This window comes from Anopheles maculipalpis, chromosome X (genome assembly GCF_943734695.1).
Source record: "Anopheles maculipalpis chromosome X, idAnoMacuDA_375_x, whole genome shotgun sequence".
In the NCBI taxonomy this organism is placed as follows: Eukaryota; Metazoa; Arthropoda; class Insecta; order Diptera; family Culicidae; genus Anopheles; species Anopheles maculipalpis.
Window position 1 is genome coordinate 6,988,485 of NC_064870.1, and position 25,694 is coordinate 7,014,178.

General features: G+C 49.4%; 1 protein-coding gene across 2 annotated transcripts; it reads right to left on the bottom strand.

Annotated features, from left to right (window-relative positions):
• Nucleotides 1-12,699: 12,699 nt before the first annotated feature.
• On the bottom strand, nt 12,700-20,613 carry LOC126562064 (plexin-A2). Of its 2 annotated transcripts, none has more exons than XM_050218591.1 (9): nt 20,410-20,613; nt 18,633-20,301; nt 17,905-18,444; nt 17,044-17,817; nt 14,819-16,779; nt 14,554-14,735; nt 13,368-13,498; nt 13,003-13,148; nt 12,700-12,888 (listed from the first exon to the last, which is right to left on the bottom strand). In XM_050218591.1, the coding sequence occupies exons 1-9, from the start codon at nt 20,596-20,598 to the stop codon at nt 12,721-12,723; spliced, it is 5,760 nt and encodes a 1,919-aa protein (XP_050074548.1). In that variant the 5' UTR covers nt 20,599-20,613; the 3' UTR covers nt 12,700-12,720. The 2 variants fall into 2 exon arrangements, with proteins under 2 accessions (XP_050074548.1, XP_050074471.1); XM_050218514.1 differs by having other exon boundaries at nt 12,997-13,148.
• Nucleotides 20,614-25,694: the final 5,081 nt, after the last annotated feature.

Here is a 25,694-nt window from a genome sequence, read left to right on the forward strand (position 1 = left end):
TGCTGCACTTGTTTGTACTAGGACAACTGTTACACACACACACGCACGCACGCACACACGGAGTTAGGGTAGCAAAAGCGTTCTCCAAAGCAGTCACATGCTTCTTTTCACATGCACTCACGCTTCGCCACACCTGACACACATACAGACACACACACACACACTGAGACGAATACTCTCAGAGCAGTTTTTGGACTCCGCTAGCCATGCTCATCGATTCGAGCCAACGCGCAGGGGGGTGTGGGGGGGGGGGGGCGGTTTGAATGAGAGTTGGGAAAGGGGATTTTAGAGAGTCGGCTGACAGAGCAGAAGGACTATCAATGTAGACTGAGTACGCCGTTTGTGTGTATGTGTGCCGTGTGGGTGGGTGACGCTAGCTAGTAACCGTTTAAGATAGCGGTTTGATAGTTGAACACTAATGGCTGGGGACGGAGAAGCATCAGAAGCAATCAGCAATTATCGACAACGCTGCGTCCCTATTGAATTTTGATAGAAGAGCTCCCATTTGCATTGATGGACGTTTACGTTTACGGCTAAGCTATACTGTAACGCTGCTCGAATCGTGCAGACAGTAAATGTAGGACACGACAGGCAAGGCCTTGCGCACACACAGTCACACAAAACGAACACCGTTTCACCAAGTGTCCTTGTCGTTGCGTTTTCTACTATCCCTACTTTTCTTGGTTGTAAAATCGCTCCGCCATTCTCCACCCGCTACAGCGAGTTGAGTTGAATAATTCAAAACAACTTCAACAACACCTCACGCAAGGACGGTAAGGACCTCGGGGGGTTTCCGTGCCCGGAGTGGTATTGCCTCAGTCCACGCTCTAAATCAAACACCACTCCTTGCCTTGCGTCCAGTGTGCTCTGAACTGCTTCTTCATTCACACCACGCACACAAGGGGTGACATTTTGTCGCAATTTAAAACACACACACACATATACAAACACGCAAGTACACACAGAATTCTTCTTCCTGCCGAACCGTCCGCAGATCCTCGAAAGTCTGACGCGGATTCTAATCAATTTGTGAGGTTAATCGATGTAGAATGAAGTCACACAGAACGCGCACCCTGCCTTCAATAAGCGAGCGAGGTACTGTAGGCTCTGGTGAACGATGTTATCATCCCCAACGGCAACACTGCTGCACTACTGCACGGTCAGTAAAAAAATGTCCTGCTCCCGAAAAGGTTCGTCCACTACCTGGCAGGGATATCGAAAGCTTGGCACGGCCACGGCAACTAAATGGGACGGGAAATTTTTGAAGCAGGAAGCACACACACAGCACCCTAGTCCTTTTCGGTTCCCTAAGTGTGCTGCTGGTTTCCCGTACTACACGCGAGCTCTCACTGTCTCGCTGCTCGAACTCTCCTACCGTGAGGCAGTACGGCAGACCGTCATATCCACTGCTTGAATGCTCTTTCTGCGTTCGCCGCGTTATCTCTCTTATCGTAATGGTCGTAATGGGGGGTTTGCTCTCAATTTTAAGTACACGAGACGGCACAAGCGAGAGAGAGAGAGAGAGAGAGCGCGAACGCGTGTAGACGAGTTTTTTTTTTGCTCCAATGTTGGATGATTTATCCAATGCTCCCGTTCGGTCCTTACACATGTACTGCGCCCGCTGTACGCACGCTCCGATTTTGGTCTGACATTTAATTTTTGCTCTGCTTCAGACTAGCAGGGAATCGTCGACATTTTTTCGTTGTGTTCTTGTTAGGTACCCTATACTCCCGGTTTGGCGAGGGCGAGCCTTCCTTCAGGGAGGGGCGGAGGATGCTTTGGATAGTGGTTCGACACTGCTCGAGAGCATTCTGCTGCAGCACGCTTCGGCACCACTCTTGGCCCAACCTGCGTGTTGCGCGCTCCAACACGCTAGAACACATCGTTTGACAATGACATCCGTCGTGTGCAGTTTCACACCAGTCGATGTAGCAAGAGAAGCCTCTAAGTCCTTCCGCTTCTGCCTGTCACTTCACTGACAGATGCGTTTGGTGTTTTTTTTTGGAAACTGCACTATATCATCGGCTAGATGGAGCAGAACACACCAAACAAAACACACATACCGCTTCCAGGGTACAGGTGGTACAGCAGGTGTGTTGAACAGAGTCCACTACACTCTAAAGTAGAGCCACCGTGCGGGTCTATCGGTACACAACAAACAACAAAATGGTTGGCAGTAATGCACCGTTCGGCCCGCAGCACAACTTCAAAAGCACGCACGCTCGAAAAATCCGCCAGCCACTCTATCCCCACATCCCCATTGGCATTGGCGTGCGTGAACTTGTGTAGTGACAAAAAAAAAAGAACGCGTGCACGGTACACAAACCCATCCACGAAGAGGAAGTGGATGGCACGAGGTATGGGAGAAGAGTCCTCGAATGGAATGGCAATATGAGGGGGGGGGGAGGGGGGCGGGAATGAAAATCAATTTTTTCAACGCAAGCGCAACACCATCGCAACAGGTCACGTTAGGACGAGAACGGGAACCTTGGACGCTCCAGCGGCCAAGGAAGGAGCGTGAATATTGGAGAAGTTTGCGGTCGGAAGCGTCAGTTTAGAGCGTAAATGTATGTAGGTGTGGGAATGTAACACCCTCACCCACAGCAGGTAATTTACACCTGGAGTAATTGGAGTGGGGCGCGATGCGTCCCTAAAAATAGCCCGCTAGACGATATAGTTTACAACCGTTGGTAGAGTCACCAAAATCGATGTAGGTAGTAGAACCTCATCGAGAAGGTAGTATTGGGCGTATATGAACGAATAATAAACACTACACAAGGACGGACTACTATCAACACATCAAAGCATCAGACAAGCATGAACAAAAATGGCGAATACAAAAAAAAAATGGTGTCGGCGAAACCTCTTCAACTTCAGGATATTGGGTACAAGTACAGGAGAAACATCCCGCTGGTGGATGGTACTCCATGGTAGGGTAAGCAAGCTGTTAGAAGGTTTTTGTACTCACGTTGATGATCTGATCGTACGCCCACAGCCACTTGTCGCGGGCGTTGAAGTTTTCCCGCTTGCCCTGCTGCTGCTGCTGCGTGATGTCCTTGGACAGGTCGTTCACACCGGTACCGTCGTTGGTGCCTGGTGTCCCACCGGTACCGTGCCCGGTTCCACCGGTTCCGGTCGCTCCAGCACCGGGCATAGTACCCTGGCTGCCCGGTATACTGCCCGCTAGCTGGTCCAGCTTGTCCGCCTTCGCGTCGTACCCGTGCTCGAGCAGTGCGTTCGTGCCGGCGGACGCACCAACCAGCAGGTTCGAACCGACACCACCCGTACCACCGGTGGTGATCGCGCTAGCACCCTGCTTCGCAGCGTTCGCTTGCTCTAGCTCCTCCAGCTCCTCGTCGAAGCACTCCTCGCGCTCGTCGAAAAAGTGCAGCTGCTTTTTAAGCGTCAGTCCGTCGGATTGGTGTGCTACCTTCGGTAGCTTCTTGGCGGTCGGTGGTTCACCGGGCAGCCGATCTTCGTCCCCGTACCGGTCGTCATCGTACAGCTCGTGGCCACCGGACGCGGACGCCGCATCATCCAGCTGATCGTAGTTGGTGCGGTGCGGCGTGTCACCGTACACCGACTCCTTCGACTCCTTCGGCAGGGTTGACTGCTGCTCCGGTGACAGCAGGTACGGATCGATCGTATCGTCATGGTAGTACATCCCCCCGTCCAGTGTGCGATCGGGCGACCGCCTCAAGGGTGGCTTCTTGTCCGGACTGCTCGCCAGGTAGCCGCTCTTCGGGGTCGGTTTCGTTGGCAGCAGCTTCGGCGTACTGGACGCACTCGTTACCGGTACGTGACTCATCGCATCGTACCCCTGGTCGAATGGTGATTGCTGCTGGGACTGCTGTTGCTGACGTGCAGTACTGCCCGAATAGTCACTCCGACTGCTCGAACCGCCACTGCTCGAAACCGGCGTACTGCTGCGACTTCGACTCTTGAGCGCCGTCACACGATCGTTCATCAGCGTTGGTCTTGCCGGTGCGTACTCCTTGTGCACACCGTTCGATAGCATCCCGTGCCCACCGGACTCGTCCCGGGACGCACCGGTCGGATAGTGCTGCTGCTTGTACGGATAGCCGAGCGATTCGTGTACCTGTGGCGGCTGTATCGTGGGTAGCTGCTTCTTCGGTGTCCCGCTCGTTGCTGCCGGTGGCTTCATACCGTGCCCACCACCGTTCAGCATCAGCGCACCAACGTCCGTACTGTTCGCGCTGTCCAGCTGCTCGCTGTAGATCGGGTTGTGGTTGCAGTACCCGGGTTGATGCTGGCTGCCGCTTACCGGCGGTGCCGGCAGTCCACGCCCGTCCGCGTACTCGTCCGCCGCGGTGTAGCCGGTATCGTTGTACGGTGCTTCCGCGACCAGCGAAAAGTTCCGGTACGCTGCATTCACGTCCGCTGCGATAAAAGACATCGACTGGGATGGTCTGGGATGATTAGCAATGTTCTGTATTTTCGGCAATTTCTTGATCTTTCTACTCGACAGCGTGATCGATGAGGTCATGAAAAAGTCGCTGTAGCAGTAATCGTCCGTATCGTCGTCGTTCACGTAGAACGACGAGGTGGTGATAAAGTTCTCCTTGTTCTGGGACAGATCGCAAAAGTAGTTGATCGAGTTACCGAAAATGTTCGAGTTCAAGCGCTTCAGACTGTCGTCGTCGATCGGACCGGATATGCTCTTGCGCGCCTGCCGAAGAGTGGATAAAAGAGAACGGAGTGGTGGTGGTGGTGGTGGTGGTGGGGTTTTGTCAATTGGTAGTAGCAGTACAGGGGTAGTAGGTTGGATTTTTTGGGAGGATAATGCACCAACATAGCACAGCCAGTAGAGATACAGGGTAGACCCCATAGATCCCCGCAGGACGATACACCGAAACGGGGATCCAGAAGACATCCCGAGACCAATCGGAAGAATAATCCGGTGTGCCGGTGCAGTAGGAAGGGAATGGGGAATTAGAGAAAGGATTATTTGGATAGGAAAGAGAGAGAGAGAGAGAGTGAGAGAGAGTGTGTGTGAGAGAGAGAGAGAGAGAGATAAAACGTATATAATACAAAACAAAACACACCAAAAAGCGAGAATAGGAAGAAGGAGAGTAAGAACAGAGAAAGAACAGAGAAGAAGAGTTTAGCAGTCATGTTTCGTGGGCTATCGGAGGTAAGTCGTTCGATTAGCTCTGATTTAGAAGAGCACACAAACTTCGCTAAAAAGTAGAGTTATTGGGGGCACAGAGAGCAAGACTGATCGAGGACCTCGTTGGGAGTTTGCGTTCTGAGACAACAACGAACATCAGAAGCATGCTGCAGGTGAGTCTGTGTGTCCTGCCCAAAAAAATGTAAGAGATAAAGGCAGGATCCCTGACAGCATCCTGCTTGCAGGAGGGTTGGCAAATTCTTCTTCTTCTTCTTGGTGTACTAGAATTGCCTATACGCAAACACGTAGTTGGGTATAGTCACAGTCCTCCAACTACGGAGGGAGACAGTCCGGATGGGATTTGAGGCCCGGTCCTTGCCGTGTAAACGACCGGTGCCGCTGTCGTCTACACCACCGGACCGGCCCCTAGGGTTGGCAAATTGGAGAGAACAAAAAAACAAGCACACGCACACACGCACAAAACGTAAAAAACGAATCCAACGAAACGAAAAACATTCAAAGCATATCAGGGAGATAGGTGGGGTTCGCGATCGCGTTTTATTCCGGCATTAGTTGGACCCAACTTTGGAGATGTGGTGTGAGTGTGTCACACAGGTAGGAGAGCACACCTACGGAACTTACAAACACACGCACAGAGAGACACACCACACACACACACACACACACATTCACAGAAAACTCTTGCGATAAGTCAGCCAAAACTAAGAGGAGTTCTCGGGCAAGGAATGGCTTCAGGGTGGTTCGGCTCACTAGCAGACTCCACTAGACACTCACATTGGTTTGGTTGGGGACCGACGTTCCGATCCGGATGCCACAACGCAACTGACGACCGTGCAGTGCGCGTCCGTTCGTGAGCCGTTAACCTACCCGGGAAGGAAGTCCGGAAAGGACACCCGAGGCCTGTCCCGGCCAAGTCCATATTCCCAATTACGATGCACTTAGCCTTCGGGTCACTCGGTCAAATGAGCGGGTTGGGGGGGGGGGGGGGGTTGGTGAGGATTTTGCCAGTGGGTGGTTAAGTGATTTCCATGTTCTTTCCTGCTGCTTTTGCAACCGTGAGTGCGCCTGTGAGTCTGGGATGAAATGGCCGGCAATGTGAGATGGGAAGTAAGGGGTTAATAAGAAGGGAGGGGGGGGGGAGTAGAACGTTAATGTGCCGGAGCTTCGGACGTTTGGCGAGGAGATGAGGTGCGTAATGCCGATATGAGCAAGCGAGATACATCATTTAGTTTATGTAGTTGAGCGTGTGGGCAGGGGGTGGGGGGAAGGGGGCGGCTTGTCAAAGAGGGGGGGTGGAGGTGGAGGGAGAGATGAAGATAGGTCGTAACCAAATTGATAGGAAAACCAAATCATAAACGATAGTACATACAGATAGTGAGAGATATAGATAGAAGGGAACGATACAGACACAGAGCGAGAGATAGAGAGATAGAGCGAGCGAGAGAGAAAGAGATAGAGGTACGAGAACGTGAAACGTGCAAGAGGATGCTCACCTTCACTGATAGATCGATGTTGAAGTTATCGATGAGGGGCGGCTGCGGTCCTGTTGGGTTGATGGCCTTCGGGTTGCGCTGCGGTATCGGTAGCTTCCGCACTGCCGGTGCCTTCGACCGGAAGTCACCCGCACTGCCGTACACACCGCCACCACTACCACCCTTCGGCTGGGGTAGCTGCCGTTTGCCGTTGCGTTGCGTCGGGTTCGGCAGTTTGCGTCCGGTGCGTGCACCACCGACGCCATTCGGCAGGGAGCTATGGGCAGGATCCGGTGGCAGATACGCCGACGAACCGTGCGGACGGAAGTGATCATCATCGTACCCGTAGCCAAGATCACGCCCAACCGATCCGCCTAGGGCACCGTCCCCGCTCGGACCGTCGAACAGGTTGACCAGCTTCGTTTTCGGGCTGTAAGCGTTCAGGCTGCTGTGTGCGCCGCCCGCACCGATCGTACCGAAGCGCCCGGCCGAACCGGACCCACCGTGTCCGCCGCCAGCCGCCCCGCCATGGTAGTCGTTCGGTCGGGACCAATAGTCTTGGTGCCCGCGGCCGGTATCACCATCGTAACCGCCGCCGAGCTGCTGATGGTGGTTCATGTTCAGTTCGAAGCCCTGCGGCCGCAGTTTTTCCGTGTGTATCTCAAGCTTGCCTGTCTTCCAGTAGTAGCCATGCGTAAATCCATCATTCGTGTGCGCTGACCTTTCGTAGCAGTTATCGTCCATACCTGACCGGGGGAAGAGAGAGAGAGAGAGAGAGAGAGAGAGAGAGAGAGAGATGGCGAAGAACAGCGAGCTTTAGACAAAAAGATCCTCAATAATTGCTACAATTTTTACTCTAAACGGGATGCATTTTGTTGGGGTTTGTGCCGGTCTTTGCACGTCAGGATCGGGATATCGAATCCTGTCCAGACTGCTGTCTGCATAGAACGCAATACTAACGATCCAGTTATGTGGACGCCCTGTTTAAGTCAAAGAGGACCTCTTGAGGTCCTCTTCAGCCAACAGAAATTCTTCCTGAGCTCCTGGTTTAGTCGCCAAGAACTCGCCCTTCCCCAACAGTATTACAGGGGCTAAAACCTTGTAAACATTGTTCCCGCACTACCCACTTACTACACACTGATTCAATATCGCACCCACCATTAGCATGAATGTAATCCTGTAGCTGGACAACAACATGGAGTTTGACATTAAGCAAATCGGGTTCGTTTTCTTTTCTTTTCTTTTTTGTGTGTGTTGGTGTTATTGTGGAGGAGGGAGAATCTATTTTTAGAATCGAACTTCTATTAATATGTTTGTGTGTCTGTGTATGTGTGTGTGTGTGTGGGGGGGGGTGAGTGAGCGCATGCACTAGGCTTCTCGTGTACCGAGTGTCCTGTCGGGAAGACTTGAACGTTTCTACCACCTGCTGTTTGTCACCCTCACCATCTTTAAATGGCAAAAATGGCGGAACCTTACAAAATTGATGTGCGTTGCGGTTTTCCTTGAACTTGGAGAAGAATTCTTGGTGAGGCTTTGGATACCCTGACAGTTTGACCGACTAGCACAAATGTTTGTATCCTCGCGCACACACACACACACACATGCCCTTATGCGTGTGTATGTGTGTGTGAGCTTCATGGATGATATCTTTCCGCTCCGGCGCTGCCCAACAATCTCCACAGAGTTGGAGTTGTACGAAAATTGGGCGATTCTTTCTATTGCACACGTGTGCTTCCCCATGCTTTCCCCATGGTTTGAGGTTTGATTGTTGGCCATCCGTGTTGAGGTGATGCAGGCACCTCCGGCTGTTCCAACCCTAGCGTGAGGTTGAAGGTAGCACAGTTTATCGATTGTTGGGCCACTTTGCCAGCCCAGGAACACAGCATCAAACCTCCACTCCACATTGCAACTCACACGTCCAGCGAACCTGGTACACGGCAGCAAGAACCTTGGCCCTAGTACAATACTTTCGCCATATTTACAAATGTCGCACTGGTTCGGATTGTTAGTATTGCACCGAGGGTTTTTTGCACAATCGTTGCGCACACACACACGCGCGCTTATTCACACATTGCGATACTGGTTGTGCGCTCGTTGATGGTGGCAAGCACACGTAAAACTAGATGGTTAGTCACTCCTCACTCTTTTCGCCACCACCTGTCCTACCTTCCCGCGCACAACTGGCTGACACACAGGAAGTTCTTGTGTGAGAAAACACCTGGAAGACCTGAGCAGAACCCCAGCAACATCTCCGTTTACAAAAAAAAAAAAAACCCCTGACACACGCACGATCCGTACCCCAGGTGTGGTTGGACGCTGCACTGGATGGGGACCCCAAGGGTCCGCTCGCCGTAGAAAATTTCCTCCGGTCACGGCACGGCCACACGGGTAGGAACCTGTGTGATGGCGCAGAGGCGCCCACGCGCGTACTAGCGAACTATATCTCTAGCACTGGTGAATGTGTTTTTTTTTTTACTTTGTTTTTGGTGTTCTTGTTCTGGCTGCCTTCCGCTTACTTTGCGTGCACCAGCACTGATGACAAGGGTGGCGTTATTTCACTGGAGGCAAACATTGCAAAACACGGACGCACAGACCTCCAGTCGAATGTCGGTGACAGATCGAGACGTTTTCACGCCATGTGTGTGCGTGTATGTGCGTGCGGTGCGGGTGCGAGCATAAGGCAAAGGCTGTGTGTTTTTCCCTTGGTAGCTTCTGCGCCTGCCCGTGACCAAAAATGTTTAATAAAAAAAAACCCCTCTGGTGACGTTTCGAACCCTGAAGGTGGGTAGTTAGGTTGGTGGGCGATGGGTGAGAGAGGATGAGGGAATGTTTGGAGCAAACAGGGTAAAGATTCGTTGGCTAAAGGCTCTTATCAGCCAAGGGTTTGTCACCAAAACTGTGACGCATAACAAACCCCCCCCCCCCCCCCCCTGGCAATTAATGGCAAACTCTGGAAGAGGAGTACTTTGAGCTTTTCAGCTGATATCTGGCAACGTCTCACCAAATGTTGCCGTTTTGTTTCAATCGTATTCCTTTTGCGGAGCGACATCTGATGGTAAAATCTTTCCCTCGGAAGGCTCCAACATGCATCAGAATTGTCAGCGAGCTAGTTAGAGTTGACAGTTGGGAGATTTAAACTTAAACATCCTTGGAGTTAAACGGCGCGTCAAAATGTACTGGTTGAGAACTTCGAGGATCAATAGCAGCGAATGGGATACATGAAAGGTTAAAGGATATAGATGTGGATGAACTCAATGAAGCTTCAACTTCAACCCAGGGGCGGAACAAGACTCTTGGAGGCTCCTATCACATCAGAGCTGACGTTGGACTCATGACGTACCTGCCTTCTATAGAGCAGATCAATTGCAGTTGTCCTGCTTCTGATAAGGCGCAGGACTTACGAGGGGAGATCCAAGGCTACCTTGTCCGCACTGCTATTTCTAGGAACTACAAGCGATTGTAGCGATGGAATACTATGTTCCATCCCTGCATCATAGAGTAGATCTCATCATTGAAGCTCCTGACAGTTTTCACTGGCTGATGGGGCTGATTTTTGTCCCCAAAAAGAGGAAACTTTGAATGACTTTAAAGGCCAAATCATACCTTTCAAAGTCGGTGTTTGAAACGTTACCATCAATTTTGATTTTTGCCTCGTTCATCCGAGGTTTTTCTCACACCAATTATGTATAAGCCATCATCGGATGCCGGGATCTCGATTGACTTATGAACTATGGTCCAAGAAATTTCCACCTCCTGGGTCTCCCCGTTTTACAACCCTACTAAAAAAAGGCGTCTTCTTCTTCTAAGGAACTACATCCCGAAATGTCGAGATCTGTATTGAAATTCAATGCTTTTAACAATTCTTTTGAGAATCGTTATAATTAAACCCACTTTGAAGGAGTTGAAAGTCGACAGAGAGACACGAATCGTAGAGAGTTTTAAAACTTTCTTTGTGGTTGTATGATTATTCGAACGCCTCTGGTAACTGCTAACTGCTTCTAGAGTTTCATTGCAATTCAATTTCCAAAAGAGTGCTTAAAAGAATTGAATCCCTATAGAGATCTCGGCATGTAGCTCAATAGAACAGTTCAATTCATCCACGGCTGCATCCGATCTCTGACAGGTTTGACACCACCTGATGCAGCCAACGAGCTCGCTGTGCTTCTCTACGCCCCGTGCCGAATGGGTTGCCGACGAGCACCTTCCTGGTGGGGCAAGAGTCCGACATCCTCATCACGTGCCCCAGCAACGTGCCGGCTTTGACTACCGTCAGGACATCAGCACGGCTGGCCGCTTCGTTACGATCGTGCTAAGGTAGCAGCAACTCCTCTAATCTGCCACACCAACTCTAATACAACGTTGAGCATAGTTTCGAATGCTTACTTAACCAAACACACTTGATAAAACAGCTGCTGTCTTTTTTTTACTAATAAAATCATCGGCTTATATTTTAGTAATAACTTATAACACATCAATTACACAGTTGTCATTTTTATTACATTTAGACTTTTTTTTCTTTTTGTTTTCTTTTCTTGAGCTATACGGTACACCGTTTTTGGAAATGACATTCAGGACTGGATTCTTTTTTTTCGTTTTTTTCGTTTTTTTTTGTTTGTTTTGTGTTGGTTTGTATGCTTGTGTTGTGTTTGTGTGTGTGTGTGTTTGTGTGTCTTTCCTTCTGCCTCGAAATCTCTACAGTTTGGCCAACGTTCGGCGGAGACTATACAAACGCTCCGGGAATAATCCGAGCCTAGTAGTAGCAGTCAGAATATGTATATGTTTTAGTGTACGTGTGTTTGTATATGCGTCTGTATATATGTGTGCGTGTGTATATATATATATGTATATATGTATAGCCGCAAGAAGCGTTTTGCGGGTCGGACTGCGGTTTTTTTGTGTTTAATCGTTGCTGGACACATGATTAGAAGTGTGAGTTTTTTTTTTGTTTGTTTGCTTTGTTTGGCTGCACAAATGCCTAAGATATACTTCTTCGTTCGTTTTGTGTGTTGTATGCTCTTTCTTTTTCTCGCTCTATCTCTCTTTGTCTCGTTTTACACGCACGGGATACCGATATCGTCAACTCTAATGCTCCCCCCCCCTTACCCCTCCCTACCCCTTTTCTCTTGCTTCCCCCTAGCTTCCCCGTCCCTAGGGGTTCCCCTCTAACCGGGTTCCTAACTATCGCCCCCCCCCCCTTCCCACCCCTCTCCCGCTTTTCGCCTGAGATTACTCTCTTCCCCGAGCTTCCCCACGTCCCGATTCCGTTTTTGCACACATACATGCACACCCACCATGCGTTTCGTTTTACAATTAATCAAAAGCGATGTATGACATTTCTTAAAAACATGATATTTTTGTCTTGCTTGTGTGTGTGTGTGTGTTTTTCGAGATTTTGTATGTTTTTGTTTTGTAGCCGTTGTTTCGTGTTTTTTGCTATTTCGACTTTTGCGCATGCAGGTTCGATCTTCTTGTATTTCAGTCTCCCTTTTTTTTGTTTGCTTTGTTTTATATCGTGACGCGGTGTGTAATATTAGACAGATGGTTGTGTGTATTTTTTTTCTTCTTTAATTTGCGGCGCATCGTTTTGTTTGATTTGCGTTTTTTACTATATCTTATAATCGGGGATTTTCACGCCATACACGAATTATGTGTGTATTTGTGTCTGTTAATGTATTGGTGTACTTGTATTCCTTCCAGGTGCGGGTGTGTATGTGAATGTTTTCGTTTTCCCTAACCACACATTTTTAAATCCATCAAGCAGTCTCGATGGGGCTCACAACATGAATATCGCATACATTATATTTTTTTTTGTTTTGCTTTGTTTGTTTTGTTTTTTTGTATGAATGTGTTTCTGTATAGGTCTGTACGATGCGTTCGCCTTTCTTCTAAAAAAAAAAAATGTTCCATGCAGGTAGCTTACCATCTATACATATATTATTTTGTTTTTTTTTCTTGTGTTTTTTTTTCTCTTGTTTGTTTCGCACACAACGGTGGTGAATGTTGCTTCCGCCCGTCCCGAATGCGGGCGGTCGCCATCTTCCCCGGAGGCGCGTTGCCACGTTCACACATTACACACACTCACATACACACACACACTTACTCCGCGGACATGATACTGTGCACCTGTTCCAGCTTGAACGCCAGCCGCTGCTTCTGCGAAAACTCGTCCTCCTCCAGTGTGACAGTCAGTTGCTCGTTGTATTTTACTGCGTACTGATAAAGCTCGTGTAGGGCGCAGTTGGTATTAAATTCGGTCGTGTGCAACTGTTTGGGAAGAGAGAGAGAGAGAGAGAGAAATCGGAAGGGTGTTAGAGGGAAAAGGGCTGCTTGGTTGGTGGTGTTGGTGGGGCTTGGAAACGTTGTCGGGTTTACACTCACCCTGGACTCCTCCGCGAGCATGGCGTTCATGTCCTGGTCGGAGATTGCCGGCATGTCCCGGATGTCGTTATAGTAACGCTCCACCCATTCACGGTACGAGGGAATGTCCTTGGCGTACAGCAGTTTCGAACTAGGCGAATCTTTCCCTGTTGAATATATGTGTGAGTGTAAAAAAAAATAAAAAAATTGTTAATTGATGTGTAAGCATGTACATGACAGTATCCGTCACACGCGAAATTGAAAATTTCACATTACTTAGGGTTTCTTAGGGGTTCGGGATGAATGGAAATATCCGAAATTAGATTAAACTTCACTCGAAAAGTAGATTTAACAAAATCGTAATCGAATCCGGGAGTTGCACTTACCTAGCCTGTGGTCCGAAGTTGAACACGAGTCCATGAAGGTTTGAGCCACAACCGAAAGGCAAGAGTCCACGATGTTGGACTTATGTATATCAAACACAAAGTTAGGATTCTTAATAAGATTCACCCAGAAACTGTAAATAGACGAAACAGAAACAATTAGTTGGCCGAGTTGACTTCACGTTCACTTCACTTCGAGTGCAATTTTTGGCTCGTCACTTTTAAACTATCAATAGTTATCTTGTTAGCTCCCCATTTTATAGTATCTCTCGAGAGGAATGTTTAAATTATCTGTTTGAAATTCTTGAATTGCCTAGGTATGGTTTACACATGTTTACATATCGGTATATCTCTCTATATGATCGTTTGACACCAGTCATCGATCATGACAAAGGATTGGTGGTAGATTTTTCATCGGGCCAGTACGAAGCACAACCGAGTTTGATTTGTTTGTTTGTGTTTCGTTTTTTAATCGTTTTTTGAACACATTGAGCTAGACATTCAACCAAACAGTGCGGACTGGGTGATCAGAGGTCATGCCGGCCATATAATGGCATACTAAACTTAATGATAGCATGTAGTTGGATAATCTGTTCTCACTATGGGGAAACGAATGGGTATTCGGCTCCGCTATCGCATCGACTACCGAACCCGCCCACCATGATGATTCTGAGATTATTTTTCTTTTTTCTTTCTTAAGGTATCAAAAAAAAACCTTGAGAAGTACATTTTTCATACGCAATCAATCAATCAACATTCTATAGCATTGTATAGCATTCTATAGCATTCTATAAAACATCTCTGTAACCCGGTGAAAAATATGTAGAAACCATATTTGAACACGTTGATGGGGCACCAACGTACATTTAAGAGAGACGTTGCATTGTAGCAAGACAGTAAGAAGATAGAATAGAATATAAAATAAAAGAGCTATTATATTGAGAAAAAGGATAATTTACTATTGTATAGAACAGTACAGCATACGCCAGAGGAAACATATTATATTATACGTCAGTAAAACGAACGAAAAATAAGTTTAATCATCCTAAGCGAAATAACAAATTTGTTACCAACTACAATAACTAATACTACTCTAGAAAACAGGAAAAAACTTGATAGTTTGAAAAGGGCCATGCCATGCAAATGCAACGCTAGTAGAACGATAAAGGTAAAAGAGATCGTAACGCACCGTAACGGCAAACTGTTACTTTTCCAGGTATGCACAACCTCTGGATCTGTAATACCGTGTAACAATGCTTGATCATCTAGAAAGTCAAACATGTATTTTATTGCTAGAGGCAGTGCTGATCCACGGTGCGCGGTACTGAAGATTGTTTCGAACAGATCGTCCACAAACTTTTGCAGTGTACCCTGAGGATGGGAGAGAAAAAGAAAGAGGAGATGAAGAGGAACCATGGTACACACCAACCCTTTAAACGCAACGCGCGCCCTACCTTCGTCGCTAGCAGTCGTGTTAGATAAATCTCCGAAACCATCTTGTTCACCCGTTCGCCCTCCTTTGAGCCGTCGCTGTCATGGTGCTTCACCAGATGCCAGTACTTGAGACTGTTCTCCTGCAGGTCAACGTTCATCGGGCTGCCCGCGCGGCTGAACGGTGGCGACGGCGAAACAAACTTCGATATGTTTAGTGTTTCGTACTTGTGGATCTTCTCCGAGTACTTTTCGCCGAGCAGCGTGATGTTGTAGATGGAGCTCTCCTTCGGCACCAGGCTGAGGCAGCTGCCCTCGCTCACCCGATAATGGTGGAGCGTGTTCAGCTTCTTCCACTCGCCGTCCGTTTTCGACGTCGAGTCTTCGTCGTACAGGATGAGCCGGCCGGTCGCACCGGTGCGCCACTCGAGATCGAGATCCTCCTTCCGGGGCCGCTGGCTCCACGGGATCGCCTTGTAGATCGTGTCGAGACACTTCTCCTTCACCTGCCCGATGCTGTCACAGTCCAGCACCTTTACCGGAATGTTTTCTGTGTTCGTTGGTATCATCTCGATGTTGTTGCACAGGATCGGTGGTTGCGTAATGCTCGCGTACACCGTGATCACCTTAAACTCGATCATCTGCCGGATCAGCTTTTCCTCGCTGAGCGAGTAGCGGGCCTCGTGCGTGATCGAATCCACCGGACCCTTGTCGATCTGGCCCTTCACCGCACGGAACAGCATGTACAGCGGTTCGCCGGCACACTCCTTCAGGAACTTGTACAGCAGAAAAGTGAACCAGGCGGACAGCATCTTTTCCGCGACCGATTCGGTACGGCGCAGCAGCAACTTCGGATGCGACTTGCCATCGATACATTTCTCGATCAGTTCGGCCAGCAGCGTTTTGAGGATGTCGGTACAGTACTCGAGCTTGCTCTGGAGCGTTACCATGATCAGCGAGGCGACATTAACGCGCTCGCGCATCGAAAAGTACCGATTGCTTTCGAGCGTCCGGATGAACAGCAGTAGGAATGTTTTGTTCATTACGAGCTGACCGAACAGCCGTAAGCCCTTCTCCTTGCGCAACAGTTCCGGCTTTTCCCACTGCAGCACAACATGGTCGTCGTGGTTCGGGAACAGAATCTTCATCGCGTACGTACGATAGTCGAGGTACGGTATGCCGCCGGAGGTAATATCTCCACCAAGATCCGTCATTTCCGTCTGAAGTTCCGCGAACGCTTCCTTGCATTCTGCCGCGACACGCAACTCCAGTATATCCATCTGCTCCTGCATGTTCTTCAGCACGCGATTGTTCTCGCTCGTCTTCTTGCGGTACGCGATCGCCAACGCGACAAACACCACGAAGAACAGTGCAATGGCAAACACCACGCTAAACGTTACGGCGTTGCTGCTGAAGCTGGGCAAAATACCGGCCGACGTGTACACCATGTACCCGATATCGAACTGCAGCGAGTTGCCCACGATCACCTTCACGTGTACCTTTTTCGCGTCCGGATTCTTCGGCGGCAGGCAGGTGACCTGTTGGCGTGACATGGACGTAATGTTGCAGATACCGTGGTCACCGATCTTCACCACCACGTCACTGTACTTGCACGCACGGTCAATGTTGCGACCGTTAATGTTCAGATACTCGCTGTTAAAGTACTTCACGTCGTCGAACGGTTGGTAGGTTGGGTTCGGGTACAGCTCGAAGTAGCTGCCCCACTGCGAGGAGAGGTTGCGCACGGTCATTACGTCGTTCATGATGAAGCCGTACTCGAGCGTTAGCGGATCGTCCGAATTGCCAAACGGGTCTTCATCCTGCAGATCGATTTTCGGCGAGTAGCATTCCATTAGCTGCGGATTGATGATGTTACACTCGTTGAGGGAGATTTGTCCGTTGTAGTAGACGTAGATCTGGGGTCTTTGGATTGAGCCAAAGTTGCGACCATGCACTGCCATCTTGATGCCGCCGGCCGGAATTCCTGTTTAGGGGGAAGAAAAACGCGGCATGAAGTTTCAAGAACAAAGATTCAAATCCTCCATGAGATGGAGGTGTAGCCAGCGAGGATATACAAAAAGACTTCACTATTACATTCAAGACAAGCTAATTCCATAAGAAGAATTGCAGATGCCTGAAAGGCCACCAACAAATCCCGTACGAGCAATAACTAATCAATTGGTTGCTTGAAATAAAGGATGAAGTAATCCGGCGAAAACCTTCGACGCATGTTAGAATTACAGCCTACCTTTAGCCGTTTTGCTCTCGCCTGATGACACCAGCTCAATCCAAGGATCCGGTACGTACTCGAACAGATCACCGTTCAACTCTCGCACACCATTGTCGAACACCATCTTCAGCTTGCCCTGCATCGGGCTCGGTACCGCTGTCGTCCTGCACGTGGCCTCCCGATCGTTCGTACTCAGTATCTCGCACGGATGTTGATCGAGGAACGCCCGTACCCGGCTGCCCGTATTCAAATACCGGCCCATAATCTTGATCGTAGTGCCGCCCGATATTGGGCCATGTTTCGGTTCGAAGTTTTCAATTTCCGGATCGACAAACTCAAAGTCGTTGGCCGACTCGCCGCGAAAGTCCGATATCTGCACGACCACCCTGCCCGAACGGTGCGATTTCACGCCTGGCCCGTCCACACTGCACACAATCTCCTTCGTCTGCACGTACAGCTCCCGGAAAGGCATACAGTCGATGCCGGCAATCTTGATACCGCCGTACACGTCGTCAAACTTTTTGCCCAAATTAATGCCCCGTATCGTAATGTTGGTGCCACCCTCCCATGGGCCCGTTTTCGGGTCGAACGAATGAATTTCGGGATTCGGACAGGTTTGCTGATTGTTCAGCCAGTCGGTTTTGTTCTGTCCCTCAACCTTGCCGGATATGCCGCACTGATCCTCCACCTCGCACGTGTTCGACGACGAACACCAGCCACACTTGTACTTTTCCTCCAGCGCTAGACAGACACCACAGCTGTCCGACATATCCCGACACCGATAGATGACAACTGGATTGATGGCGAAAGCAAACCAAAAGAAAGTCGAATTCGATTAGAAAGAATCGCATCCGCTAGGCGACTGTCTGTAACTCTTACCATGTATATTGTTTGGATTGTCCAACGGCTTCGAACCGCCCCAGATGACCGCAAACGTTGCGTTCAGCTTGGACGTTTTAGCCGTGTACGTAAACTCCATCTCGTCGCAGTAGATCGTGTCGCCCAGCAGCTGTGCATTGACGCTCGTTACCCTTCCCTCGACGTTGAATTGACACACGAAACGCGTCTGCACGATGAATTGACCGATGATATGTACCTTCACCTTGACGGATTTTTTCGAACCGGCCGGTACCAAGATTTCCGACCCGTCGCCCGTCACGTTGATCGTCGGACAGAAGCCGGGCCCGGACCGGTAGCTCGGGCCGATGCGGCTGATGCCGGTCACCAGTATATCGTTGCGACAGTTTTCGGCCGTATCGTGCGTGCAGCGGTGCGCCTCCACACACCAATCGCACGGGAACTTGGACGATACGCACTGCGTGCAGGACAGATGGGTGCTGCAGTCGAAGAACGTGAACGTGGTCGAGACAATGTCCGGCCCCTGGGACGTTTTGATTGACAGTGTAGCATTGAAATGGTCTAGAATGGGAAGGGAATGGGAAAGTCATTTATGAGTCGATATGAGTCGCCATTTGATAGAATGGCGAGATATTCATCATGACGATCAAATTGAATAAAGCACTTTGACATCTTTGACATCCATGCGCCCGGGGGTTAGGAAAATTGTTCGCCTGACTTCAAAAATATTACAGAAAATGTTAACTTACTTTCGCCGTATCCTATCTGTGGTAACAGGTCCGTCCTAGGGGTAGTACAGTTGACACCGTTCCGCTTCTTCGTCGCGTTCGTAATGATCGGCTTTTCCATGCTGGCAAACGTGAATGCACACACGAGCGGTTCCTTCAGGTTGGGCAAATTTTCGATGATCAGCTCAAGCGTGCGGGCCGTCGTGCGCTGCAATTGGTGCGGCGTAACACTAGTAATCGTGGTACATTTGCCCGATTTGTAGCTTAGCCACGATAACGGATCCTTCGAGCTGTCCTGACACTCGTACCGCCGGCTACACTTGTTCTCGAGCGAACACCAACCACAGAACGGATCCTTCGCCGACAGGCAGGAATGGCAGGTGGTGTACACGGAGCAATCGTATATCCGGATCTTGAACAGCTTGTACATCGACATCAGGAACAGATCGTCACTGTCCGGATCGAGGTACATGTCCGGCTGGATCGGTGATCCAAGGTCGACGTTCATCATCGCGTACTGCATTGCGGACGTGGACGATTCCATCACAATCTTCTTCAGCTGACCCGTTTCCGTGCCGATAAACACGACGGTAAAGTTGGATGTTGCCGTCACCGCGACCGAGGTCATCCGCTCCTCCGACAGTATAACCGCCAGCGAAGCAACTGCCTGCTCACCGCCGAGTGGTGAGTTCACGTCCAAGCCACAAAAATCTTCCCCTATCGTTTGCAGCTTCGTCGCGATGCAGGGCATATTCTGGGAGATGTAGTCCAGCCCGCGCAATCCCTCGCCATTGTAGCACATCTTGATGTTGTGCATGAACTTCTTCCGGATCGCTTTGAGCGAGTACACGCACAGCGCGGACTTGTTGGCGCTCGGTGCATCAAACACGGCAAACAGCACATCGTCGTTGGTGGTGATTTCGAGACTTTGCGCCAACTCGTGGCCCGGTTTGCCGACGTACGCCGCACTGACCGTCTTAAACTTCGTGCCGTCCTTGCTCGTACAGTCAACCGGTATCTCCGTGTACGAATGGTAATGCGAATCGTCCTGACAGATGCGCACCAGCTTCGTAATACGCTCCTTTGACGCGTAATGCGAGCTGCTCTTGTACTGCGTGGTCAGAAAGTAGGAAAATCGCTCCGAACTAAACCCGTACACGTAGTTGATGATGTACGTTTCGCGCGCGTAATTGTTCACGAACAGGCGCGTACCGGTAGTGACCGCGCTTGCCGCCAGCTGAAACAATCGGTCCCGGGCAAGACTGCGCGATGACACGGCCGGTATTTCGCTACGGTACGGCGAGTTCCCGGTAAAGGTGACGGCCACGTACAGTACATTGTTTTCCGCCGAGGTGAGTGGCGGCCCGGGCGCTATAAATGCGACCGTACTGGCGTTGGCCGTGTTCGCTACTACCGCTTCCAGCACCTCCTGCTCGACGATGCTGATATTGTGCAGGTTGCGGATGTGACAGATGCCCTGGAATAGTGAACCGCAAACGATCAGGTTCTTGGCATTGCTGTCAATCAGCAGCATCTTGTTGACGTTGTCCATCGGCGTCTTAACTGCACCGCCCGGACACTCGAGGATTGTGCACTGGTATGAATCATTCTGCGGTCCGGTCGTCACGACCGTCAGGATGTTTAAGTCATTCGTTATCTGGTACAATTTGTTCACCGCTCCCACGTAAACCTGATTGTTGGAGTGAAAGAGAGCAAAAGAAGGGAAAGAGCACATTAATAGACCAGTTCCGGGGAGCCGGGGTGCTGTCCCGGGTTGCAAAAAATAAAACAAACTTACACTTCCGGTGCTTCGGTCCACCGCCAGATGGTTGAGTGTAGAATTAAAAACTATTTGACTAACTAGTCGACTGCTAATGTCTGTGGCATTGTTTCCCTTCGATGGGAAATTGTGATTGGCTTGCGGTTGGGCGCCCAGTACGCTGATGAGGATGATGAGTACGACGCCGGTTCGCTGGAACCGCTCCATTGCTAAAGATCGCTGCAGAAAGTGAGAAATTGAAGGTTCAACCAAAAAAAGAAACAAAAAAAAGGAGATCAGATCAGAACTTCATTCATCAAGCGGGTGTGATGAAAAATTTCCAACCCGTCGCCGCCCGGTAAACGAGACACACACATACACAAACGAAGCTGATAGGAGTTTACATCGAGAAGAGCGAACTGATAGCGCCCCTGACCGACCGAATAGAGAAAAACCAAAATGGACACCCAGGAGTAACGCGCCTAGTAACCACCAGGAAGACACCTCCCACCCTCTTTCTCATTCCCCCTAACACAACTACTACGCTCCTTCCTTTCCCGGTTCTGTCTTTTTCAGCTGCGCCTACAACAACGACAAGAGATGGGCAGGAGGACGCATGCGCATCACCTGCCGACAGTAACATTGCGTCCTGGCAAAGGGTGGAACTTACATCGCGGGCGTTCTTCCCACACACACACACACACACACGCTCGCACGCACTCACTCCCGCCGATAAACCCGGTGATGAAATTGATGGCGTTCAACGGCGTTATCAGCCTGCGCCTTGCACGGGACGAGATCCATTTTTTTCCATGCAAGAAATCAACTCCCCCGGCACGTATAAGAGAGGAACGACCTGCCCTGCCAATGGGATGTAATGCCATTTTGTAATAATGGATGTTACTGTTACTTATGCTCCCTTGGGGAGAGGAGAGAAAGAGAGAAAGGTAATTAGGGTTTTTGGAAGGGAATGGGAGTTGAGAATAAATGGCACGGTGGACTGGTGAAGGTGGATGTTATTCTCGTGACGTGACGAGGCTAACAGCCATCACACGGCCGGACCAGATATCGAACAGTGTGGACTGAGTATCCAGATAAGGGTATAATCAAGAAGGTCAGAGTCAGTCAAGAGCTAAGGACTCCAGGTACAGATGACGGTACGAGCAAGACATCAAGAAATTGAAGGAATCCTGATCAGCTAGGAATTCTGGAGTTCTGACCAAGAAGAACATTGTTCCTTACGTACGTACGAGTCATCCAGTATCTTCCAGTATTACAACGACGTCTGTGGTACCGGCACATATATCAAAATCAAGTACAACGACGCCGGCATTTGCTAGTGACTACCCTCTCTTTCTCTCTCTCTCTCTCACTCTCGGCCATAATCTGCAGACGCTGTCGCTCGGAGTCTTGATAAACGACTCCTGCTAGCCGCGAGATGACTTCCGCGTAATGCAACAGTGACTGTAATTGGTACGACAGTGTTTTTTTTCTTCTTAAACACGGAAACCTCTAATACAAGACTAATTGGACAAATGGACTTCTCGCGCGCAGCTTACACGGCCTTCCCCCGGATGAAGATGTCGCACGCCTTGGGATTGACTGGGTAATGTTCGCTTTATCTACCGTAACAGTGGTACGAGCACGTTTCGGAGTGTTGGGAAACCGATTGTTCCCAAGGTTGATCGTTGCACACACACATGTGTTGTGGTGTGTTTGTTTGATGGAGTTGATATGTAGGGTTCATTGTAGACGTTGATAGCCAGCTGCGCGCTAAAGTGGGTTTAACATTGCCCTGGTCTACCATCTGTGCCGTATTAGACACGGGATGCATTCCAATCGTATGAGAACAATCGGACACGGCGTCGATGGTTTCGTCATCCGGCCGGCAAAAGTGTCCGCTAGCGTCGGAAGCAGTAGTGCGCGGTTCGGCGTTGCAGTAAATTTGGTTAGATATGGGGTGGCGGTGAACTCATCGTGCCCGCGCCTTGATGCTTGAGGAGGGGGGGGGGGGGGGCACGGGGGGTAATGCGTGTATGCGCTTGGTTTTGGTTTTATTTGTAGCGGAATTAGTAATGCACACGCTCAATTTCTAGCCCAAACAAAAATGCGACACCCAAACGGAGAAAATAATTAAAAATTTTGGGAAGCAAAGCAAACATATGGTCCCCGCTGATTGGTTTCCGTCCGAAAATCTTAAAACCAATTTCACGCCTATCATTCTCATTATCCAGCCCAGAGGTTGGAATATTTTTGGCGTCGGATGACCTAATGGTTCGAGCTTCTTGGGCAGCAAGTGTTCGCATCGAAAGTGAACCGTGAGTCATAGCTGCTGGATGATAAAATCTATTTTCTATTAAGTAGCTTCCTGATAATGTGCTAAAAAAAACGGTGGCTCAATTCTTGTGCATTTCCTGGGGGTTTTTTTCTTCTTGCGCCGGATTTAAGGAAGTAAACTCCCAAACACCAAATTTCACATGAAGTATGTAAGCACAGTGAGCAAGGGACTGGGACTATGATAGCACAAACCGATCAGTTCTCATGGGGATTCATTCAGAGTTCCTCTTTGTAATCACACACATACAAACACACGTAAAGATATGCTTGTTGTAAGTGCAAAGTCGCGGAAAAAGGGATGTAAGTGCGCCCACCCCGAATGCAACTAATGCTGCCCACCCATATTCTGCACACACACACACACACACACATACAAACAAGCCTCAAGAGAAAGATAAAGAGAGCGAAAGAGATCACGCCTTTTTATACTTAACAACAAAAAATTAAATAAATAAATAAAACTTCTAGTCGCGTATCGCAAAAAGGAAGTTTTACCAGCCAACAAGTAAAAACTTCTGAAGCGGCTGCCATTTTCGCCACTCGCGATGTAATTGTACGTTTGTGTGTGTGTGTATATGCGCGAGAGACGATGTTGCATGCGTTTTTTTGTTGCTTTTCTGTTGTTTGTGAGTCTTTTTTTTTTCTTCGGTGTGTGCTTTTGGTTGGCCTTCTTCTGGTTCGCTTTCACGGAGTGCTTTTTCTTAGCATCTTGCAAAGGTACACCACTTTGTACACACACACACATTTCGCTCACATGCTCACTCCGGCTCTCTTTTGCTCTTTTGGAGGGCCCCGCAAAAATGCAATGCAAACCTTCCCCCCCCCCCCCCCCCCCTCTGAGGCTCTGCACAGTAACACTTGCGTTGCGGAACAGCTTCGTGAAGACATCTTCATCCAATACACCGAAGCGCTGATGCACCGAACATTCGGCAAATCAAAGGGAATCAAAAATGGTGGGAGATGATGTCTTTGATCAGCATCAATCAAGCGGTGCTGTAGAACTGTTTGATTTTCTGGAGGAAACTCCGGAGATCCGGATCACACCAAACTCACCAAAGGAAAGTTGCCCACGAGCACGGGGGGGTGGCAGCCAGGGAAGAACACTATTATTCCCAAATTGCAGATGCGGCACTATCTTCACTATTTGCAGCACTAGGTGCAACGCGTGTCTATGCTCGTCGATGGCTAGTCAAGAACTGTCATGCCGGACCGGATGAATGACAGAGCACCCGGTCGCGATCGAAAGAATCGCGTTTGAACACGATCGAGTATGGGGAGGGAGAGGGGGGGAGAGTGTTTTCGCATTGAACACTTTCGCGCCTGCATAGAAAACATAACCCTATTTTCCTGACAAACTTATCCGATCATCAAAGCGTATTTGAGAAGGGTTTCAACCCGAATCTTTTTATGACCATCTCTGGGAGTTCAGAGGATCTGGACGATCATCAGCACCCCACCAGGAAAGCTGTTAACTTCCAAAATGCTCTATCAAACCCCGATTTTCTTTTACATATTAGAGTGTAAAGCATATAACCCTATTTTCCTAACAAACTAAGTACTTCCTCCACAAGAAAGATTGAGCCCTGATTCTTTTTGACTATCTCTGGAAGAATTGTGAAGATCTGGACGATCCATCATACCACCAGGAAGGAAGTTAACTTCCAAAATGCTCTATCAGAACCCCTTTTTTCCTCGGAATCGGAACGGATCCTAGCCGGTAACAAGTGGCAAGTGATCGCCTATCTACCTTAATTGTGATGTAAAGCCCAAGCCCTAAGTTAGCCATTCGAAGATTCTGTTGTATCGCCCTCCTCCCCGGATCCGCGGTAGACAAACCTTCCGTAAAACAGATGCAGCCTGCCGAAAAGCTTCCCAAAATCCGGTGCTATGCTATCATTGCGGTTCCTCCTGCTGCTGGTACGGCCTTTTTTGCGACCAGAGGGCTGTGTGTGCTTGGCTATACTTGCCGGGTCAGCACCCCATACGCCGGGCTACACTTTTGGTCACTTTTCCTCCACGTCGGGGTGGGTTGGCCTGTGCACCGGTGCACCAACCCCCTTTAACACCACTATCAGGAACACACTTTGTCCGCTTTGTGCACCACCAAGTTCGGCTTTTTGTCACTTTCGTTCGTTTGTTCGTTTTTTGTTTTTTCGTTCGCCTGTAGGTTATCTTTTTCGTACGGAAACTCCAGTAAACACTAGTGTGTTGTTACTTTAAAAAATGTCTTTCAACTGCACTACAGAAGGGAAAAAAACACACACACGGCGTACGCAACAGCGATGGCCGCTTACGCTGCTAACTAGAGATGTGGAAGGTGTGAGGCGGGGGGCCAGTGAAAGGAGGATGGGGAGGGGTTGCTTTTAATGTTGGCTCTAGTTGGTCGGGCTTTTTCTGGTCAAGCTGCGCTCTCGGCGTGTGTGCACCAAACACTGGGTACTGGTAGTCTGCGCGTTCGCACGTTCTCGCTGGGGTAAGATATTGTGCCTCACTGCCGCACACACATGTTTCGCTCGCGGAGCATAGGAGGGCGCGCGCGCTCGCTTGTATTGGTGCGCGTCCGGTGAGAGCGGGCTTGTTGCCTTGTTTGCTAGCGCTACAGTGCTGCCTGATGCTGGTCGCCTTGTCCAGCATTCGCCATGACGGTTCGCAGCGACCTGGCATACGACAAAGAGATGATACACACACTTGCGTTCCAGCGAAAACCTACGCAGCGAATGTTGCTACCTATTACTGGCACCCTCCCGTCGCAAACGTGCGGCTCTACTACTCTACTTGGTGGTGGTAGATTTGGACGTGTCCGGTGCCTTCCGAATCGGAACAATCATTGCCGGATATCGTTTTTCTACGGATAAAATTTCGACAGTTTGCATAAAATACATTCCAGCGAAGAGGAAAAAAAATGTTACTTCCAGACATCTATACTCACGCACACCACCATCAACATCATCGTACCAATTTCTTCAGCCTTAAGAAGAGAAGCACGC